This window comes from Leucoraja erinacea, chromosome 3, assembly GCF_028641065.1.
Source record: "Leucoraja erinacea ecotype New England chromosome 3, Leri_hhj_1, whole genome shotgun sequence".
NCBI lineage: Eukaryota > Metazoa > Chordata > Chondrichthyes > Rajiformes > Rajidae > Leucoraja > Leucoraja erinaceus.
Genome location: NC_073379.1, coordinates 64,137,936 through 64,160,497, shown reverse-complemented (window position 1 = coordinate 64,160,497; position 22,562 = coordinate 64,137,936). Strand labels below are relative to the sequence as shown.

At 43.9% G+C, this 22,562-nt stretch overlaps 1 protein-coding gene across 6 annotated transcripts in view; it reads left to right on the top strand.

Annotated features, from left to right (window-relative positions):
• The window catches only part of kank1a (KN motif and ankyrin repeat domains 1a), a 247,433-nt gene that overhangs the window by 203,923 nt on the left and 20,948 nt on the right, over positions 1-22,562 (top strand). For all 6 annotated transcript variants that reach the window (XM_055632821.1, XM_055632824.1, XM_055632822.1 and 3 more), the window contains 2 exons: positions 16,158-16,343; positions 20,355-20,469. In XM_055632821.1, coding sequence (XP_055488796.1) covers positions 16,158-16,343; positions 20,355-20,469 — 301 coding nt within the window. The remainder of the gene's footprint in view (positions 1-16,157; positions 16,344-20,354; positions 20,470-22,562) is intronic.

Here is a 22,562-nt window from a genome sequence, read left to right as displayed (position 1 = left end):
CACTGCCTGCTGTACCTGCATGCTTACTTTCATTGACTGATGAACAAGGACCCCCAGATCCTGTTGTACTTCCCCTTTTTCCAACTTGACATAATTTAGATAGTAATCTGCCTTCCTGTTTTTGCTACCAAAGTGGATAACCTCACATTTATCCACATTAAACTGCATCTGCCATGCATCTGCCCACTCCCCCAACCTGTCCAAGTCACCCTGCATTCTCATAGCATCCTCCTCACAGTTCATACTGCCACCCAGCTTTGTGTCATCTGCAAATTTGCTAATGTCGCTTTGAATCCCTTCATCTAAAATATTGATGTATTTTGTAATATTTTGGCTCTTCAACTCCCAGCCCCCCCCCCCCCCCCCCCCCCCCCCCCCCCCCCCCCCCCCCCCCCCTCACCCCCCCCCTCGGTCAAATCGGTCAACCCCTTTCTCTCCCCTTGGTCAGCCCTCCTCCCTCTCTCCCACTCTGCTGTGCGAATGACCCCTTCACTCACTCCCTCTCTCTCAGTCAAACCCCCTCACTCCCTCCCTCAGTCAACCCATCCCTTTTTCAGGCACCATTCCTTTCTCCCTTTGTCTCCCGGTCACACCAACCCCAATGCTTGTTCACTCCCTCCCTCTTCGTCACATCAACCCCCATGCTACCTCCGGTCATCTTCCCACCCCCCCTTCACTTTTCACCCTTCTTATTTCCCTTTTCCCCCCCAACCCCCTCCACTCCCTCCTTTAGTAACTCGGCCTCGCTCCCCCACTCCCTCTCCACCCTGACCCCCTAACACTCCTTCACCCTCTTGGTCATCCCTCATCCACCTCTCCCTCCCTTGGTCACCCCTCATCGCTCCCTCCCCCTTCTTCCCTTTTAAAAATCCCTGCCCCCTTCATTTCCTCTCCAAATGTGGATGCTGAGAATTTAAAGCACTCTGCTGGTTGGGAAACATAAATGGAGAGAGAAATAGTTAATGTTCCAAGTCAAAGACCTTTCTTATAAATCTGGAAAAAAGGAGAAAACATAAACACATAAAATAATTTATCAGGGTTTTGTTTTCAGAGCTTGGGATGGGTTTTTCCCATCAGGTAATGGGTGTCGAAAGTCCTTCCATGGCCGACTAAAATTGATGCATTAGCTGGATATAGTTATTTTCCTACTTGGAAATTTGACATGTACAATCAAGCATTGAGTGAGATAATTTGTCCACGCTATTTGGAACATTTGAGTAATTGCCTAATCCTACTTTTTGCCTCTAAACGTGGTCTGATTTAACTTCAATTGTTTCCTTTCTGTATATATTCCAATTCTAAAGCCAAGACGTTTCTATCTTCACTTATCAAGCCACCAAGCTAACGTAGCAGACACTGGTATAGTTCAGTTGATGCGATGTGCAAAGCACTTTAATTATCTCAGTGTTCATATTGTGTTGAAATTAAATTGTTGGTTTATGCTGAGTTTGCATTCCGAGAAGATGCATAGCAGCAATTGACAGAGTAAATATATTCTGTGATCTGAAAGAATGCGCCAGTACTTGGCAAAGTCTTTGCTAATTGCATCATTGACAGTTGAGGGCTGGCAGTGCGTCATTAAGAAAATGCCATATATAAAACTTCCAGAAAATAATCCTTCAGTTTAAAGGTTTTATTTTCCAGATTTTGTTTCAAAGTGGATCAGAGCTCAAGTAACTCAGTAAATCAAAATTTCCTGCCACTTGATGGTTATTTTTTTGGGGGGGGTTTCCCAATTTAGTTCTCAGCATGATGTATGTAGTGTCCTTTCCAGGAACCTGAGGGGAGATAGGGGTAGGATACAGCCCTGGGGGGGTGGGTGGGGTGGGTGTGGCTAGGCGTAGGGCAAGGTTAGCTCATCAGCTTCATTCTGTGACCTGTGATGACTTGAAGTACGCATTGAGCAGTAAAACATTGATTTAATACGATAGAACTTTATCGTACTTAGATTTCCTACCTGGGAATTTGACATGTACAGTGCCCCCCCCATAATGTTTGGGACAAAGACAAAAAAAAATATTTATTTGCCTCTGTTCTCCACAATTTGAGATTTGTATTTAAAAAAAATCACATGATTAATGTGCACAGTGTCAGATTTTAATAATGGCCAGTTTTATACATTTTGGTTTCACCATGTAGAAATTACAGCAGTGTTTATATATAGTCCCCCCATTTCAGGGCGCCATAATGTTTGGGACACAGCAATGTCATATAAATGAAAGTAGTTATGTTTAGTATTTTGTTGCATATCCTTTGCATGCAATGACTGCTTGAAGTCTGCGATTCATGGACATCACCAGTTGCTGGGTGTCTTCTCTGGTGATGCTCTGCCAGGCCTGTATTGCAGCCATCTTTAGCTTGTGCTTGTTTTTGGGGCTAGTCCCCTTCAGTTGTCTCTTCAGCATATAAAAGGCATGTTCAATTGGGTTCAGATTGGGCGATTGACTTGGCAACTCAAGAATTGACCATTTTTTAACTTTGAAAAACTCCTTTGTTGCTTTAGCAGTATGTTTGGGATCATTGTCTTGCTGTAGAATGAACCGCCGGCCAATGAGTTTTGAGGCATTTGTTTGAACTTGAGCGGATAGGATGTGTCTATACAATTCAGAATTCATTATGCTACTACCATCAGAAGTTATATCATCAATGAAGATATGTGAGCCAGTACCTTCAGCAGCCATACATGCCTGGCCATAACACCCCTTCACCGTGTTTCACAGATGAGGTGGTATGCTTTGGATATGGGCAGTTCCTTCTCTCCTCCGTACTTTGCTCTTGCCATCACTCTAATATAAGTTAATCTTCATCTCATCTGTCCAGAACTGTTGTTGCTCTTTTAAGTACTTCTTGGCAAACTGTAACCTGGCTATCCTATTTTTGCGGCTAACCAGTGATTTGCATCTTGCAGTGTAGCCTCTGTATTTCTGTTCATGAAGTCTTCTGCGGACAGTGGCATTGAAAAATCCACACCTGACTCCTGAAGAGTGTTTCTGATCTGTCTGACAGGTGTTTGGGGATTTTCTTTATTATAGAGATAATTTTTCTGTCATCAGCTGTGGAGATTTTCCTTGACCTGCCAGTCCCTTTGTGATTAGTAAGCTCACCAGTGCTCTCTTTCTTCTTCATGATGTCCCAAACAGTTCATTTTGGTAAGCCTAAGGTTTGGCTGATGTCTCTAACAGTTTTATTCGTGTTTCTCAGTCTCATAATGGCTTCTTTGACTTTCATGGGCACAACTTTAGTCCTCGTTGATAAACAGCGATAAAAGTTTCCAAAGGTGATAGAAAGACTGGAGGAAAGACTAGGTGCTAAGAGCTCTCTTATACATGCATTAAGGTGGCAAATAAATACATCTGAGCAATTACAAACACCTGTGAAGCCAAGTGTCCCATACATAATGGTGCCCTGAAATGGAGGGACTATGTATAAACACAGCTGTAATTTCTACATGGTGAAACCAAAATGTATAAAAATGGCCTTTAATAAAATCTGACAATGTGCACTTTAAACAAATGTGATTTTTTTCTATTACAAAACAATACATTTTGGAGTACAGAGGCAAGTAAATAAATGATGGGTCTTTGTCCCAAACATTATGGAGGGCACTGTACAATCTAGCTTTGGGTGAAATTATTTTTTCACACTATTAGTAGCATTTGAGTAATTGCCTAATCCTACTTTTTGCCTCTAAAGGAATCTACATCATCGTCAGTGTGATCATGGGATATAAAATAAATTCAAGGATTATTAAATTTAGAATAGGATATCTAATATTGTTCGGTTGTGGCAAAGAATAATATACCACAGGAAGAGACTATTTAACTGTATTTATCCCCCCCCCCCCCGCCCCTCCTATTTGAAAGAAGTATTCAATAAATTTCATTCCTTTTAACTTTTCCAATGGCTCTGGAATTATCTTAATTCAAACAATTTCCTTTTTCGGAAGTTAATGTATCTGTTTCCACTAACCTTTAGACAATGGATTCCGCTGCAAGCAATATTCTTCCTTTATTTCAACAATGTTTTGTTTTGTTCTGTACTAGCCAACCATTCTGCACCAGAAATAGGCTCCTCTATTTATAATATCAAAATCCTTCATGATTTTCAGCCTTCTATCCCATCTCCACTGAACTTGTTCTGCTTTGCGAGTAACCTCGGCTCCTTGCTTCTCTCCATGTAACTAATGTTATTAGTTCCCAGTAGTGATCTCTTCTGTCCCCTGCCTACGTAGGTTGGCCATATTTTCTGTTTGTTAAATGCAAAACAAACATGCATATAATTGCTGTCAAAATGACACCACACTATTGAAGCACAACCATAAGAAGTCTAATAACATGACTAGTCTCCTGACAATAGAGTGACCCTCATTATAATGAACTATAAGGGCGGGTGGGGGGTGGTATAATCATAGGTAGATAAAATGCTGGAGAAACTCAGCAGGTGAGGCAGCATCTATGGAGTGAAGGAAATAGGCAACTTATCGGGTCGAGACCCTTCTTCAGGCTGATGTGGGGGGGGGGGGGAGGAGGAAAGAAAGGAAGAGGCGGAGACAGTGGGCTGTGGGAGAGCGGGGAAGGGGAGGGGAAGGAGGGCGAAAGCAAGGACTACCTGAGATTGGAGGTCAATGTTCATACCTCTGGGGTGTAAACTACCCAAGCGAAATATGAGGTGCTGCTCCTCCAAATTGCGGTGGGACTCACTCTGGCCATGGAGGAGGTCGGATTCGGAATGGGAGGGGAAGTGCTGAGCCATCGGGAGATCGGGTTAGTTAATCGGGTTAGCGAACTGTGCGGAGGTGTTGATCAAAGCAATCGGCAAGCCTGCGTTTGGTCTCACCGATGTAGAGTAGTTGGCACCTAGAGCAGCAGATGAAATAGATGAGGTTGGAGGAGGTGCAGGTGAACCTCTGCCTTACCTGGAATGACTGTTTGGGTCCTTGGATGGAGTCGAGGGGAGAGGTAAAGCGACAAGTGTAGCATTTCCTGGGGTTGCAAGGGAAAGTACCAGGGGAGGAGGTGGTTTGGGTGGAAAGGGACGAATTCCCCAGGGAGTTGCAGAGGAAGCGGTCTCTGCGGAAAGCAATAAGGGGAGGAGATGGGAAAATGTGGCCAGTGGTGGGATCCCGTTGGAGATGGCGAAAATGTTGGAGGATTATCTGTTGTATGTGGCGGCTGGTGGGGTATAATCATTGTATGTAGTTGAAACAAATAACTGCAGATGGTGGTTAATACACAAAAGGACACGGTGCTGAATAACTCAGTGGGTCAGGCCGCATCATGAATATAGAGCGGTGACATGGGACCCTTCTCCAGACTGATTCATTCTGCTGAGTTACTCCAACATCCCGTGTCATTTCACCTTAAAACTAGGCGCCAATGCCGCTCGTCTGCACCAGCGAGCCCTTTGTCACTGGTTGACACGGCTGTTGTTTGGGTGCATGTTGTAGCCTCTGGCAATAGCGTTTCTTCAGGCTGTCGCGAAAGGCCAGTTCGGTCACTATGGGGCTCTGTCCGCTTTCCCCTGCTGCAGCTTCGAAGGTGGAGTATGTCAGCAATTCTGGGGGAGAAGGAAGCAGCGGAGGAAGGATGGTCGGGGGGAGGGGAGGCCAAGTGGACAGAACGACAGGAGAAGAAGGTGGCGGCAGCAGCGGTCGAGCGGAAACAGCGTCCTGTTGGTGGCAGCAACGGCCCGAATAAAGCGTGTTCCCTGGAGCTACAACGTGAGCCGCAACAACAGCCAGGTCAACGGAGCGCTCAGTGGGTGAAGAAGGGCTCGCTGGTGCACCTTGTGAGGTGGAGAGTGGCGTCAGAAGCTGGGGTTGCGAACAGCCAGAGAGAAGGTGTGGTTGGTAGATCCGATCACTAAAAACCAAATCTGTTATAAAGTGGTCCATTCAAACGAGGGTTACTATATTGTAATTGTTGCAAATTGTGTATGTGTCCCGGATGTTGGTGCACAGTTACAGGAGTCCAGCTTGATTTGGAGCTTCTGCATTCTGACCTTTCCCATTCTCAGCTCGCCTCTTGTTTCTGTCCCTCTCTGTCTTGGTATCTGTGAGTCTAAGATATTGGAAGATAGTCATAAATAAATGTACAGCATAGAAATGTGCTCATCAGCCCACGTTGTCCACGTGGCCATGATGCTGATCTATTCTAATGTCCTCTGTCCTCTCCACCCCATACACCCTCCTTTACACTCTCAGAGCTGCTATAGCATTTTATAGCCCCATCTACGAAGCCCCTGTCCCCTCTCAGCGTAAAAACCAGGCAGGCGACAGTCAACCTTGACAAAAGGTGGACACTTGCGGTAGGAGGCAGTCTTCAGCCAGGTTGCACTATTCGATCTGCATGTGGGGTTCTTGTGGAGGGAAGAGTAGGGCAATATTAAGGTTCACAGATGTGCAGACAGGTTTTTTATTATCATGGCGTCCTATGTTTATAGTCCATCTGTAAATCTTCTGTGTTTGAGATGAGTTTGCCGACTGGGAAACTTTATTTGGTCGGCTACTGTGATCTGGGAATGATTCCTGGAAAATTAGGAGATACATTAATCCACTTAAGGCCAGAGGTTTTTAGTGTTACATATGGAACTGCCTGAAATATTCAAGCTGAGGCCTAACCAGTGTCATAGAGTCAGTCACACGGCACAGAAACAGGACATTTGGCCCACCTTGCCCTTGCCAACCAAGTATCTCTATCAACCAGTATTTGGTCTTCTGCCCCGACTATAAAATACTCATCCACCATCAACTCAGCCAATGTGCAAAACTTCACATTGTACTCTTCTGTTTATAAAGCTAGAGATTATATTTGACATATAGTGTGCATATACTTTCACATCTTGGTATTTTATCAAACTTACACCATTGACCCGACCTCATTCATCTTTAGTAAAAAGTGTCATTTAACATTACTCAGCCTGAATCTCATTCACCATCTCTGCCTATTAAGCAAGTTTATTGCCCTGGTGCAGACTGTCCTATTTTCGACCTGCACTGTTATCTTTGCTATGATTGCCCCACCTCCATTTTGGTTCATTTCACAGGAATAGGAATAGATAGATAGATAGATAGCCTTTTATTGTCATTCAGACCGAAGCCTGAACGAAATTGCAGCAGTCATACATATAATACCATACAATAAAACAACAGTAAACACACATTAACATCCACCACAGTGAGTCCACCCAGCATCTCCTCACTGTGATGGAGGCAAAAGTCTTTGGTCTGCAGTCTCTTCCCTCCTCTTCTCCCTCTGCGCTGGGGCAATACCCCCCCCCCCCCCCCCCCCCCCACCCCCCCCCCCCCCCCCCCCCCCCCCCCCCCCCCCCCCCCCCCCCCCCCCCCCCCCCCCCCCCCCCCCCCCCCCCGGGCGATGTTAAGAACAGTCCCGCGGCTCCTACACCGCGGCCCGGGGTGGTTGAAGCTGCCGCCCACCAGTCCTGCAGACGCATCCGCTGGCCCGCGGCCGAACCCCGGACTCAGGCCACCACCGCCAGAACACCGTCCCAGCCACCCTCACGTGAGTACTGCGCCGTCTTCAGCCTCGGGCTGGGCCGCCCCGACTTGGGCGCCAAACCTCCCCCGGACCGGGCCGCCCCGACTTGGGCGTCGCTTCTTCCCCGGGCTGGGTTGCCCCGACTTGGGCACCGAACCTCCCTCGGGCTGCCAGCGCTGCACCTTCCCGAGCTCGGCCGCTCCGACGGGAGCCTCGTTCCACCCTCGGGCTGGCCGCCCTCATGGGAGCGTTCCAGCCTCTTCCAGCGGACCACCCTCACGGGAGCGAGCTCAGGGCGAGTCCTGACGGTGCTCTGCCTCCAGAGCCTCGAGGTGGTCCAAATATGTATTCTCGTGGTTTTGTTGTTCACTTTCATCTACGTTTTTGGAAAAAGCACAGACGGAGGCAGAGAAGGGGAATACGACAAAAAGGTCGTATTCCCCCGCAGGGAGAGACTGCAAACCCCGTTTCAACCCCCCCCCCCAAAACACAAGCTAAAGCCAAAAAACTAGACTAACCAAAACAAAATAAACAACACAAAAAACACAAAACAACGGGACCGCCGGTAAGCCGCTGCAGCCAGAGCCGCGCCGCCATTCCGAAATACTTTATTGTCACATGTTACCAGGCACAGAGAGATTCTTTGCTTGCATACACAATGTATACAAATAGCAGCCAACAATGGCACTGACAAAGTTACAAAGCACGCCGGCCGGCTCCCCTTTTGTCCTCCCCCCGACCACAGCGGGTCCCCATTGTCCATTGTTCTTCCCCTCTCCCCTCATGGCGACCCCCCCACGCCGCATCCATTGTTCTTCCCCTCCACACTCACATCAACCATCGACCGCGGGTTGACCCGCGAGGCATCACCGCCGCCGTGAACCTTCATCACCACCGAGGCCCCATTTCACGCCTCCGTGGTGCCGACCTGGGCTCCAGCCGCGGGCTCCATCGGCCGCTTCGCCCGACCCAGGCTTCTACCCACGAGGCCCCGGCCCGGGCTTCTATGCGGTGATCCGGGAGGCATCGAGATCGCGGCACCTCGATAAAGGCCTTTGGCTGCGCTGCGTTCCACGTCCACAGCCGCGGGTCGTCGGGAAGCTTTCTAGCCGCGCGGCCCGTAGGGATACAAATGAGAAACAAATGAGAGAAATCAATTCCCATACCTGAAGTCCAGTTAGATGGTGATCAGAGAAAGGAAGGGGGTTTTCTTAATTTGCACATAGCAAAAATAAGAGGAGATGAGTTAAACATTTTAACCGCAGCTCCCTCTAAAATGCAGAAAATCTGCAATGAAGGCCTAAAATACAGGAAATCTATAATGAATTGTGCAAGTGTCCATTGATTACCCTGTTGAAACTAAATAATGGACGCAATTTATGTTTTCTTCCATGGAGCTAACTGATGGATTTGTTTCTGTGTAATGGCTAATAGCAAACTTTTAAGTTGTGTAATCTTGTTTATGGATTAAGTACTGGATAACTGCTGGGAGGATGGAGACAAATCTACATTTGTTCCCACCAAGGGAGTTTGATGCATTAAAAGACATTGAATGATATTTATAAAGGAGACAGAGGGAGAGGTTGGAATGCAGAGCTAAGCCTGTTCTGTTGAATAGTTATAGGCTTGTGTTTGTGGAAATATTTCACATTTTTGCAATTAGTCATACAGTAAATGTGTGCGTGCAGTTAAAACATTTTAATTGTTTGATGACTTCATGTGTATACCTGAGAACAGCAGCAAAGAGGATCATTTAATTGTATTGGTTGCCTCCCAGTGGTACTTAAAAATGTTAAACCTAAGCATGTATTCTCGTGGTTTTGTTGTTCACTTTCATCTACGTTTTTGGAAAAAGCCTGCAACTGTAAATAATCAATATCTATCCTCCTGGGTAAGGAATATTCCAAAACCCATTGTGGCATTTTAATGTATGCCTCTAATTTGCAGATTTATTCTCCATGGCCTAAGTAATGTTCATGAGGAACTTTATTGTTCATCAAGGTAGCCAGAACAACACCACAAGTTTTAGATTTTGTATTTCTTTCTATTTTCTTATCCTACTTGTTCTGGTGAGGTTATGAAGGAAATTCTGAGGTTATTTTGTTCCCCATGTTGTTCAGATTCAAGTTTTAAGGGAATGAAGTCAAATGATCCTGCCATTTTCCCTCTCAAGTGCAACAAAATGTCAGCTTTCTTCTCTATCCAGCAGAGGTTGGATCAAGGGAATAGGTCATTCTAATTCTGTAGAACCCTGTAGTTGCACATTTGGACATCTCACATCTTAAATGGTAAAGATGTTTGTTCAATTTCCTTCCCGTTTTGCCTGTTGCCATTGGCAATTACTGGGTTGTACTTCTTATAGACCATATTCAACACTTGTCGATTGGCTATATATTTGCAAGTCTGACACCGACATCCATCCGCGTAGCAGCCCGACACCGACATCCACTGGCATAAATTCATGGCAAACACCAACTCCAGATTCCTAGATGGACTCGATCCATTACAGTTTGCGTACCATCGCAACAGGTCCAGGGCAGGTGTCATTTCTCTGACCCGACACTCTTCTCTGGAGCACCTGGACTACAAGGACACCTACAATAAATTTGTATTTATAAATTATAGCTCTGCTTTCAACACCGTAATCTCAACTAAACTCATCTCCAAATTCATGGTCCCAGGAGTCGGCACCTGGTTTTGCAACTTTAAAACCTGGTTTTACCTTGACTTCCTGACAAAACATCCTCTCAAGACTGATGCCCCACAAGGATGAGTTCTCAGTCTATTACTTTGTATTTACTTCTTCTTTTGTGTGGTGTGCACAGCCTAAAGTTGTGTGACAACTTGTTCTATTTGATCTTCTGTTTGTGCACGTCGAGTTGATTGCATTAGTCGAAACAGGGTGGACCACGTGTAGGTTGCAATCTTCCACCCCATTGATTTACTTGCAACTGTGCGACTAAATTCAGTTCTAACTTCTGTTCTAACTCCATTTACAAGTTTGCAAATGACACCACTGTAGTTCAAGATCAAGTTCACATTTATTGTCACATGCACCATTTAAGCTACAGTGATATTTGAGTTACCATACAGCCATACAAGTATAAAGAACACAATACACAATAGAATTTAACATAAACATCCACACATCGGAACACTGCGGCTTGGGAGTTCCTGAATCGGCCGCTTTTTACCGGAGACTGCGGCTACACGAAGTTAAAGTCCACAGGCCCGGGGGTCGGAGCTCCATCCCTGCTGATCCTTGGCAAAGGATCGCAGCTCCACGATGTTAATGTCCGCATCCACGGCTAAAAGCTCTGCAGACCGCTGCTCCATGATGTTAAAATCAACAGGCACCCGCGGTTGGAGCTTCAACACTGGCAATCCTTGGCAAAGGATGCCATTGCCCACTCTGCGATGGTAAGTCCGCACCGCACCTGCTGCTTAAAGCTCTAGGCTGGTCTCCGTTCTGGAGAGGCCGCACCAAACCAATTGTTAGGCCACGAGGGGGGCGAAGATGCATCTCCATCGAGGTAAGTGACTGAAAACGGTTTCCCCTTATTTCCCCCCACCCCCCACATCAAAACATGCCGTGAAACATTAAAACATACATTTTGACACTAAAAATAACCAGAAAAGTCGAAAAAACACACGAGCTGTAGTGGGTGGATCTCAAACAATGATGAGGTGGAATACAGGAAGGAAATAGCGAACTTAGTAACGTGATGTCAAGATGACAACCTCTCCCTCAATGTCAACAAAACAAAGGAACTAGTTATTGACATCAGGAAATGAGGCGGTGAAACATGCCCCAGTCAGCATCAATGGTGAAGGGGAAAATGGCAAGAGCTTCATGTTCCTAGGCATAAAATATCACCACCATTTGTTCTGGTACAATCGCATTGAAGCTACTTCTATGAAAGCACACTAAAGGGCCTGTCCCACTTAGGTGACTTTTTAGGTGAGTGCAGGAGACTCTGTGCTCGCCTCATGATCGCCATATGGTCGCCACATGTTCGCTGGTGGTCTCTGGTGAGTCTCATTCATGGTCGCGAGGAGTTCCCACATTCAGGGAACTAGTCGCGGCCTCAGTATGGTCGCCGAAAATATTTTCAACATGTTGGAACATTTTCTGCAACCAAAAATTGGTTGCCATAGAGAAAATTGATAATCCTGTAGTCGTAGGTGCAATTGTAGTGGGGTCGTCATGTAGTTATACGTAGTCGTAGGTAGTTTTTGTTAAGCGCCTTTGCTGACCAGGCATTTTCATTGGCTCATTTGGGAAAAGAAACGTAAGCACGAGTTTTCAGAACCAAGGATAACCGACCGTTAATGTTAAATGCCCGCCGAACTTCATAGCTGTGTATCTCTGGCTTATTAAAAGTTGTCTGGCTTCTTAAAAGGGTCTCCACCCCTTCTTCTCTCCCCCCCCCCCCCCTTCTCCCCTCCCCCCCCCTCTTGTAAAGGACTTACCGTACACTGTGCTAGCCGTCTTAACCTTCCTGTTGATTGCGCTGTGTGTCTGTATCACCTTGGCTTTGCACCGTGTGAATTTAACACAGCGCTCCCCCACATTCCTTGGCCTCCGCCTTTGCGATGTGTGTGTGTGTGTGTTCCACTTTGACAGTCGACGTTCCCGTTCCCAGTTTTTCAGGCGAGTACCGCGAACGTGACAGCCGGCAATCCACTGAATAATTGCCGAAGTGGGACAGGCCTTTAATGCCTTTACTTCCCCAGAACACTAACGAGGTTCAGCAGGTTTCCAACTCTTACCAACTTCGACAGATGCGCTGTAGAAAGCATCCTATTGGGATGCATGACAGCTTGGCTTGGCAACATATTGCCCTCGACTCAAGAAATGCACGGAGCCCCATTCATCGCACAAGTCATCCGCCCGCTTCCCCAAGCTACTCTCTTCCACCCCCCACCCCCCACCCCCTCTCATTTAAACACATCTACACAATACTACCTTGGGAAAGCAGCCCAAAGATAATCAAGGACAACTTAATCAAGGACAATTTTAATCCCAGTCATTCCCTCTTCTTCCCCCTCACATTGGGTAGAAGATACAAACACCTACCACCAGATTCACGAACAGTTTCTTACCCACTATTATCAGACTACTGAACAATCCTCCCATAAGTTGGTGCAATCTTTGTCACCCAAACTACCTCTGAGTGGACATTGCACTTGATATTTGCACGACCACTGTAACTGTAACACTGACACTAACATCACATTCTGCACGGTAGTGTTTTTCTCTTTGCACTCACTACCTGTTGTACCTTGATTGTGCTCGTGTATGATTTGACTGGATAGCACATAAAATATTTCATTGTATCTCCGTACACGTGGCAATGATGAACCAATACCAATAAATGTATATGTAGGATCCCACTGCAGTTGCTTCCAATTCTGCTATTGCTGAGTGTTTCAAGTCGGGCATTTTTAAGTGGACACCATTGTATAACAGTTTTCCTGCTCAACACTGGAGTGATTAAGCTGATCATTCACAAACGTGCTGGGAGGGCTGACGAACTAAACACAAGCTGCATCGTCAATCTGAGACTTGCGGTCTTTGTGAGATGACAGTGTCTGTACAGAACGAGTAGTTTGGGAGTGGGTGGCTGTCAAAATATTTTTCAAGAAACAAAATGTGCAATTCAAGCAATTGCCATTTAGTTCTGTTGCAATAAAGTGTCTTTTGTCAGAGTCCTCAGATGGCCTTTAACGCATGTACACTAGTTATAAAGGAAAATTGTGCCGCTCGAGATATGTTTGGTAATTTAGATTAAATTGTTTTTGAGTTATATGTGGACACTAAGAAAGTGTTTCTGTTAGATTCAACCTCACTGTGGAAAATAAAGGCACATATGGTTAAAATATGAAGCTATTTTGAAAGGACAGAACTGTGGTTGTTGGCAATGATTAACACGGCAAGCTAGTGTAAACAGGATTTTTTTCTTTCTGGGTACTTGTAGTTCTCTGCATAATGTTGATTCCTATGGTGCTGAAGTAAATGCAGCCAACTACATTCCATTTACTCAAAATGCTGGACTTTTTTATGTTTACATTTTTTAACAGTTATAGCTGAATGTGCTGCTTAAATGAAATAATGTTGTCAACATGGGCTCGTCCTCTTGTTCTAATAGAATTTCCTGTTGAGTAGAAATGATGAATATAGAGACAGTTAAGGGAAAGAGGGGCTTGAAACTAAAAGCAAACATGCTACAAGAGCCTTCCAGGTGAACTGGTACATGTGGGAGGAAGTAAAATGAGTGGGAAGGAACTGCAGATGTTGGTTTAAACCGAAGATGGACACAAAAAGCTGAAGTCTCGACCCAAAACGTCACCTATTCCTTTTCTCCAGAGATGCTGCCTGACCCGCTGTTACTCCATCATGTTGTGTCTGTTTGTGGGATGAGGAATGTATTAATGGCATTTCGGGTGTCTCATTAAGGTTGTAAAATTCTCTGTTAAAGCTCAAAAGAGAAATATTTCAGAAAAGGAAGGAAATGGAAAAAAGTGTAAAAATTTAAAAAATCTGTTGAAAGCACACTGCTAGGTAATGAGCATTTGTGGCAAAACAATGTTTTGGGTTCTACCTATCAATTCTGCTGTTGTCATGGTCTTGTTTTTTCTCCTTATCGATCTTTTCACCTTTTTCAAAAATATCGTTCTGCTTGACTGGCATTTAAAATATTATATTTATGACATTTAAGAAGGAACTGCAGATGCTGGAAAATCGAATGTAGACAAAAATGCTGGAGAAACTCAGCGGGTGAGGCAGCATCTATGGAGCAAAGGAAATAGGCAATATTTTGTGTCGAAACCCTTCTTCAGACATATGTATGACTTTATTTTTATGCCAAATTAGCCAAATTGTTGGTGGAGTTTGGTCCCACAGGTGTTGGGTACAGTCTTCTACCACACCAATGGTGCTTTGGCATGTCGACGGTCTTATTTAATTGTCGCATGTCAACCCATTCCTGAGGTCCACGAAAGTACACTGGGAGAATCACCGAGGGGAGCCTTGACCAATTTCCCCCCCCCCCCCGTCTAACTGACGGGATTCGCAATTAATTCAGTCCTCTGCCTACAATGATGAATGAGATCAGTTAACTTGGTAACGGCCAAACACTGAATTTAGTTTAGTTTAAAGACAGCGTGGAAACAGGCCATTTGTCCCTCCGAGTCCACACTGACCAGCAATTACCTGTACACAGCGATCACCTGTACACTAGTTCTAACCTACACATTAAGGACAATTTACAGAAGCCAATTAGCCTACAAACCTGTGTGTGAGGAAACCAGAGCACCTGAAGAAAACCCACACGGTCACGGGGAGAATGTACAACCTCTATAACAGCACCCATAGTCAGGATCGAACCCAGGTCTCTGGCATTGTAAGGCAGCAAACTCTACTGCTCTGCCATTGTGCTGCCTCTACTGAGCCATCAGTGGGTATCTTTGCTTTACGTATTTAATTATTTTCCATTGTTTCTCTGGGAAAGGATGGCTCTCCTGTTGGCTACTTGTCCTGCCACACTATCAATAAAATGATACATAAATGTAGATTGGTTTCCAACAAGCTCTACATTGCATTGTCTGTGGTTCAAGCCTTTGGAATAGAGTTTTATATTAAAACAAGAATCCTTCCATTTCAAGGGATTGAACACCTGAGATTAGAAATGTAGAAATAAATTGCAGATGCTGATTTATACCAAAGATAGACACAAAACGCTGGAGTAACTCAGTAGGTAAGAAACCATCTCTGGAGAAAAAGAATGGTGACATTACAAAATGTTACTCCAGCACTTTGTGTCTATCAACCTGTGATGAGAAGCTGGTCTCTGAGCACACTCTGTTGTAGATTTGAACAGCTACTGCTACTGTGGACAGGAGAGCGAGAGTGAGAACTGAAGATGACTTCAGCTTTAGTCCTTTGTAGGAATTCACTCTCAACTGGCAGCAATCAGTATATTTGACTGGGCCACTGTGTTGAGATGTTCAGTGCTCCACAATCATTCCATTGCTTTTCACTAGATGTTGATCTCCCGCCTCATCTCTAAGAAAAGAAGAAATGAGAGGAGCAGATGAGCTGTTTTATGATGGGACTAAAACCATTTCTTCTGTGTTTCTGCTTTTCCCCTGCACACCTTGCCCATCAGACATGTTTCTGATGTAACTCTGAAATAGCATCCTCTTGTTTCTTCCTATCAGCTATCCCCTCCTCTTTCCTTGGCTCATCTTCTGTATGATTTTCATCTCTGGCTCCCTCTCCTATTCCATTAATCTACTTCCCATAAATCTCTAGCCCCTCTCCCAACTGCCATCATCCCTCATTTCATGTAGTTGGATCATCGTGTATTCTTAAAGTGATTGCACATAACCTGTTGCTGTGTGTGTGTGTGTGTGTGTGTGTGTGTGTGTGTGTGTGTGTGTGTGTGTGTGTGTGTGTGTGTGTGTGTGTGTGTGTGTGTGTGTGTGTGTGTGTGTGTGGCATCTCATCAACAGTGATTATTAATTCCTGTGTTTTCATGATCTCAATGTCTCTTCAAAAGTTAACGTTCATATGATTATATTATAGAAACATATATTAAGCATTCTGCTTCAGTAATATTGCTTTGTGCTGAGAAGTTGCCTTGTTCCATTCTACAGGAGCGACTGGGGAGCAACATTCTTGCATCCACACCTCCAGCCTTGTGACTACTATGACTTTGTCAACATTAAACAATCAGATCTCACCTTTAAAGATTGGAGACTCTTGTGAGACGTTGTCACAACAGGAAGACATAGTCCTTCAAACTGTTTTAGCCAACCAGCAAACAGCCACTTCCCTTCATGGTATGTATTATGGAAAAAGTGTATTTTTAAATCTCAAACCAGTCGACAAACTTACCACAACCCAAAAATGTGTGAGAGAGAGAGAGAGAATATTATTGATTCCTATGTTTTCATGCTTTCAATGTCTTTGGAGAGATAAAATAAATAGCTCTTGGAGTACTGACATGAGAGGTTTATAAGAGTATTTTGTGGTTGTTAATGTTCCTCATTTTCACACATCAACAGAGAAAATCCCAAGGCTGCAAAAAAAAAAATATTCGAAAGACAACACAGGAACTATTTCAACTTCTAACTGAACTACCTTTAAGATTCAATGAAAATACATTCACATCATTAATTCTTCCGAATAATACATGTACTTGTAAACTTCTACACTGGGGATGGAGTGCTGGTATTATATCTGGCCATCTGTGCTAATTCAATTCACCCCTAATTGGTCCTTAACACTTAAAACATTTGAGAAAAAATATATAATTCCATCTTTTTTTTGCATGGAGGAGGGGGAGCATGCATACACCCATAATATTAGTGCTACCTCTCCACCCCCAACACAACCACCTCTCCAGCCTATTTCCCATCTGTGACACCAGTAAGGCAACTTCCCATCACATCATGATTGCCATGTGCTTACTGGCTTTGTATTTCTCACTTCACTTCAATTTGACATATCTTTCAAGCTCAGCATTGAAAAATCTGAAGCCATGTCCTTTGGCACACCATGAAACCACCATTCATTTGGTAGTGAGTTTATCTCCTTTGCAGGCAATCCAATCCAAGCAGTTCAGGAACTCTGTATCCTGTTTGTTCCTGAGCAGAACTTCAGATCCCTTACTGTATACTTAACAAACATCCTCTTTTCACATCTGAAAATATTGACCAATTAATTGTTTGAATCTTATCTTTGCAATCGGTTTTAAGGTCATAAGTAATAAGAGCAGAATTAGGCCAATCGGCCCGTCAAGTCGACTCGGTCATTCAATCTGTCCCTCCTAACCTCATCCTCCTGCCTTCTCCCCATAATCCATGACACCCGTACTAATCAAGAATCTATCTATGTCTGCTTTAAAAATATCCATTAACTTGGTCTCCACAGTCTTCTGTGGCAAAGAATTCAACAGATTCACCACCCTCTGACTAAAAAAATTCCTTCTCATCTCCTTCCTAAAGGAACGTCCTTTAATTCTGAAGCTATGATCTCTAGTCCTAGACTCCCCCACTAGTGGAAACATCCTCTCCACATCCATTCTATCCAAGTCTTTCACTATTCGGTACTTTCAATGTGGTTCCCCCTCATCCTTCTAAACACCAGCGAGTACAAGTCCAGAGCTGTCAAATACTCGTCATAATTTACCCCACTCACTCCTGGGATCATTCTTGTAAACCTCCTCTGGACCCTCTTCAGTTGCCAGCACATCCTTCCTCAGATATGGTGCCCAAAATACTTCCTCAGATATGGTGCTCACAATACTCCAAATGCGGCCTGGCCAGCACCTTATAGAGCCTCAGCATTATATCCCTGTTTTTGTATTCTAGCCCTCTTGAAATAAATGCTAGCATTGCGTTTGCCTTCTTTACTACCAATTCGATGCAGGTTCTTTTGGGAATCCTGCACCAGCACTCCCAATTCCCTTTGCACCTCGGATTTCTGCATTCTCTCCCCATTTAGAAAATAGCTTATGCCTTTATTCCTAATTTTGTTTTAAAAATTCACAAAATACTTTGGTATACTGTTGAATAGCATTAAGGATCAAAAACTGTTTAAATGTTACTATGTCTGTGTCATCATAGTTTTAATTGTTCTAAAATATATTTTTATTTTTATTGTGAACTGGAAATGGTTTCTAGGAAACCTCCCGAATTGGAGATGTGCTTTGAAACTCTGTTGCCTTATGTGTGAAGATCATGCTTTATTTTTGCACCATAAAGGGAAGCCAAACAATATTTTGAAATCCCTTTTCATGTTAAATGAATTCATTTTCCTTTTGCTATTTCATGATCTTCACTTAAATGGTTTTGGACAAGCAATTCCTACGCAACTGCAAATGTCATTCTTGTAACATTCAACTACGGGATTACTGGGAACTCTACTTCCATCACTTAACTTGCACTGTCATTACATTTTTAGTATTAATGATTTGGAAGAGGGAATTAGGAGCAACACTAGCAAGTTTGCGAATGACACAAAGCTGGGTGGCAGTGTGAACTGTGAAGAGGATGTTAGGATGCATTTCGTTGTCTCTGTACTGTACACTGACAATGACAATTAAAATTGAATCTGAATCTGAGGAGGTTGCAGTGTGACCTGGACAGGTTGAGTGAGTGGGCAGATGCGTGGCAGATGCAGTATAATATAGATAAATGTGAGGTTATCCACTTTGGCAGCAAAAACAAGGGGACCACATCTGGAGTACTGTGTACAGTTTTGGTCTCCTAATTTGAGGAAGGACATCCTTGCAGTGCAGCGTAGGTTCACGAGATTGATCCCTGGGATGGTGGGAATGTCATATGAGGAAAGATTGAAAAGACTAGGCTTGTATTCACTGGAGTTTAGATGGATGAGGGAGGATCATATAGAAACATATAAAATTATAAAAGGACTGGACAAGCTAGATGCAGGAAAAATGTTCCCAATGTTGGGCGAGTCCAGAACCAGGGGCCACCGTCTTAGAATAAAGGGGGGGGGTCATTTAAGACTGAGGTGAGAAAAAACATTTTCACCAAGAGAGTTGTGAATTTATGGAATTCCCTGCCACAGAGGGCAGTGGAGGCCAAATCACTGGATGGATTTAAGAGAGAGTTAGATGGAGCTCTAGGGGCTAGTGGAGTCAAGGGATATGGGGGAGAAGGCAGGCACGGGTTATTGATAGGGGACGATCAGCCATGATCACAATGAATGGTGGTGCTGGCTCGTAGGGCCAAATGGCCTCCTGCACCTTTCTATGTGAATTCACCATGAGAAGTGGGATGAGGCAATCGTTCACAATTATTTTTGTTTGGCATGGATACAATAGGCAGACAGAATAATAGAACATACAAATGGGCCCTTTTGCCCATCTCATCCATGCTGTCCAAAATGAAGAAGGGTCTCGACCTGAAACATTACCCATTCCTTCTCTCCAGAGATGCTGCCTGTCCCGCTGAGTTACTCCTGCATTTTGTGTCTATCTTCACCTTTCTATGTTAGCCCCATTTTCCTGAAATTAGTCCATATCCTTTTAAAATCTCTCCTATCCATGTACCTGTCCAAATGTATTTTAAATGCTATTATTGTTCCTGCTTCAGCTACCGGTACTTCCTCTTGCAAGTTGTTCCATATGTTTACCAGTTAAATTAAAAAAGTTATCTGAAAGATAGCGGAGTCAAGGGATATGGGGAGAAGGCAGAAACAGGGTACTGATTGTGAATGATCTGTCATGATCACATTGAATGACGGTGCTGGCTCGAGGGGCCGAATATCCTACTCCTGCACCTATTGTCTATTGCCTCTGTGTGGAAAAGTTGTAACTCAGATTTTTATAATCTTCCCCTCTTATCTTAAACCTATGATCTCTAATTTTTGATTCTCCAACCCTGGAAACTCTGCATTCACCCAAATGATTTTGTCTAATTTATTGAAAACATTGAGTGTTCTATCCAATGCAATTAAAAAAAAAAGAAGATGATTATGCCTTTTTATGTTTTCAAGTCACATTGACTCTCAGGAGCATTTAGAATTTTCTCCTTTTTGTCATGTGGTCCCGTATCCTCTGCTTTAATTTCTTTTCTCCTTGTAATTCCCCTTCAAAAGTTTTTTTTTAAATAAAAAAGGTCCTCGCCTTCCCTCCTGCCCAGCTCACTCTGACAATGACTGGACAGGAATGAGGGAGAGAATGATCGAGGGGAGATTAGAATCAATGCAAATATCATCACATTTTGCTACACACCAAGCTGTTATTTTTTTGGAAATATAGTCGATATTGCTTTGTGGTTAACTCTTTTCATGAATGCATCATTGAATGTTTTTTATTGTAGTGCCTTCCGGCAGCACAGGCGCGCTAAAATCAATTATGAAAAAGAAAGATAGCCCCAGAAAGCACGAAGCAAATGGCATGAAGAAGAACCTTCAGTTTGTGGGTGTTAATGGAGGGTAAGTGTGAAACCTGTTGTTCTAATGCAGTAATTTGGTAATAATTGGTCCCATGGAGCTTTTAGTTTGAATTTCTTCCCAGCTGCTACAGATAATTCAAAATACTACTTTATTAAGAAAGTAAGAATGTTTCAGTGCATGTACTCTATTGTTGAGAGCAGAGAGCAGAGAAAACTCCAATTTTGGTAGTTTGTTGCTATTGTGATTGAATTGCCCATCTATACCTTGTTAGAATCTAGAACAGTACAGGACAAGAACAGGCCGCGTCTCACAATATCTGTGCTGAACATCCATCACTTATTTACCTGCACATAATCCATATCCCTGTGCATTCATATGCCTTATCCAAAAGTCCTGTAAATGCCACTACGTATCAGATTCAACCACCACCCCACCCCCGGTAGTACCTTCTAGGCACTCACCGCTCTCTGTATTTTTTTTTAAACCTGCCCTGTGCATCTTTGTTAAACTTTGCCCCACTTGCCTTAAATACCATTTGGTATTTGATTTTTCCATACTGGGAAAAAGATTTTTCCCTATCTAAAAATCTTCCCCCTGGCCACTCCTATTTCCCTACCCAAACAACAACAAAAAACACAAAAAGCCTCCTTTAGCGCAATGGGTTAAAATATTATCTTGGAACTGAGAATATCTGAAAGTCATCTTCAAATGATAATGTATTTTTAATAACTCAATATTGCCTTATTAATTCCTGAAGATTGCTACAGGTGGTAGTGGAGTAAGATATAATAGTGACATTTAAGAGGCTTCTAGATAGTCAAATGGGTAGGCAGTGCTTGAAGGGGTATGGATCACATGCAGGCAGAGAGGATTAGCGCATCTTAGGACCATGTTCGGCATGGACATTGTGGGATACAAAGATACATAGATAATAGGTGCAAGAGTAGGCCATTCGGCCCTTAGAGCCTGCACCGCCATTCAATGTGATCATGGATGATCATCCATAATCAGTACCCCGTTCCTGCCTTTTCTCCATACCCATTGATTCCGCTAGCCCGAAGAGCTCTATCTAACTATCTTTTGAATGCTTCCGGTGAATCAGCCTCCACTGCCTTCTGAAGCAGAGAATTCCTCAAATTCACAACTGTGTGAAAAAGTTTTTCGTCATCTCAGTTCTAAATGGCCTACCCCTTAATCTTAAACTGGTTCTGGACTCCCCCAACATCGAGAACATGTTTCCTGCATCTTGCATGTCCAATCCCTTAATAATTTTATATGTTTTCTTAAAATCCCCTCTCATCCTAATTTCCAGTGAATACAAGGCCAGTCTCTCCATTCTTTCATCATATGACAGTTCCGCCATCCGGGGAATTAACCTTGTTAACCTACGCTGCACTCCCTCAATAGCAAGAATGTCCTTCCACAAATTAGGAGACCAAAAAATGCGCATAATACTCCAAGTGTGGTCTCACCAGGGCCCTATACAACCGCAGAAGGACCTCTTTGCTCCTATACTCAACTACTCTCGTTATGAAGGCCATAGCTTTCTTCACTGTCTGTTGTACCTGTATGCTTACTTTCAGTGACTGATGTACTAGGACACCCAGGTATCGTTGTACTGCACCTTTTCCTAACCTGACACCATTCAGATAATAATCTGCCTTCCTGTTCTTGCCTCCAAAGTGGATAACCTCACATTTATCCGCATTATACTATATCTGCCATGCATCTGCCCACTCACCTAACCAGTCCAAGTCACTCTGCATCCTCATAGCATCCTTTTCACAGTTCACGCTGCCACCCAGCTTTGTGTCATCTGCAAAATTGCAAATGTTACTTTTAATTCCTTCAACTAAATCATTATGTATATTGTAAATAGCTGTGGTCCCAGCACAGAACCTTGCGGCACCCCACTAGTCACCACCTGCCATTCTGCAAGGGACCCGTTGATCCTTACTCTTTGTTTCCTGTCTACCAACCAATTTTCTATCCATGTCAATAACCTACCCCCAATACCATGTGCTCTAATTTTGTCCACTAATCACCTGTGGTGGGACCTTATCAAGCAGGGGACCGGGGGTCAAATGAGATGGAGGAACTGAGTGAAATCCAGGTTAGCCGGGAAGTGGTGT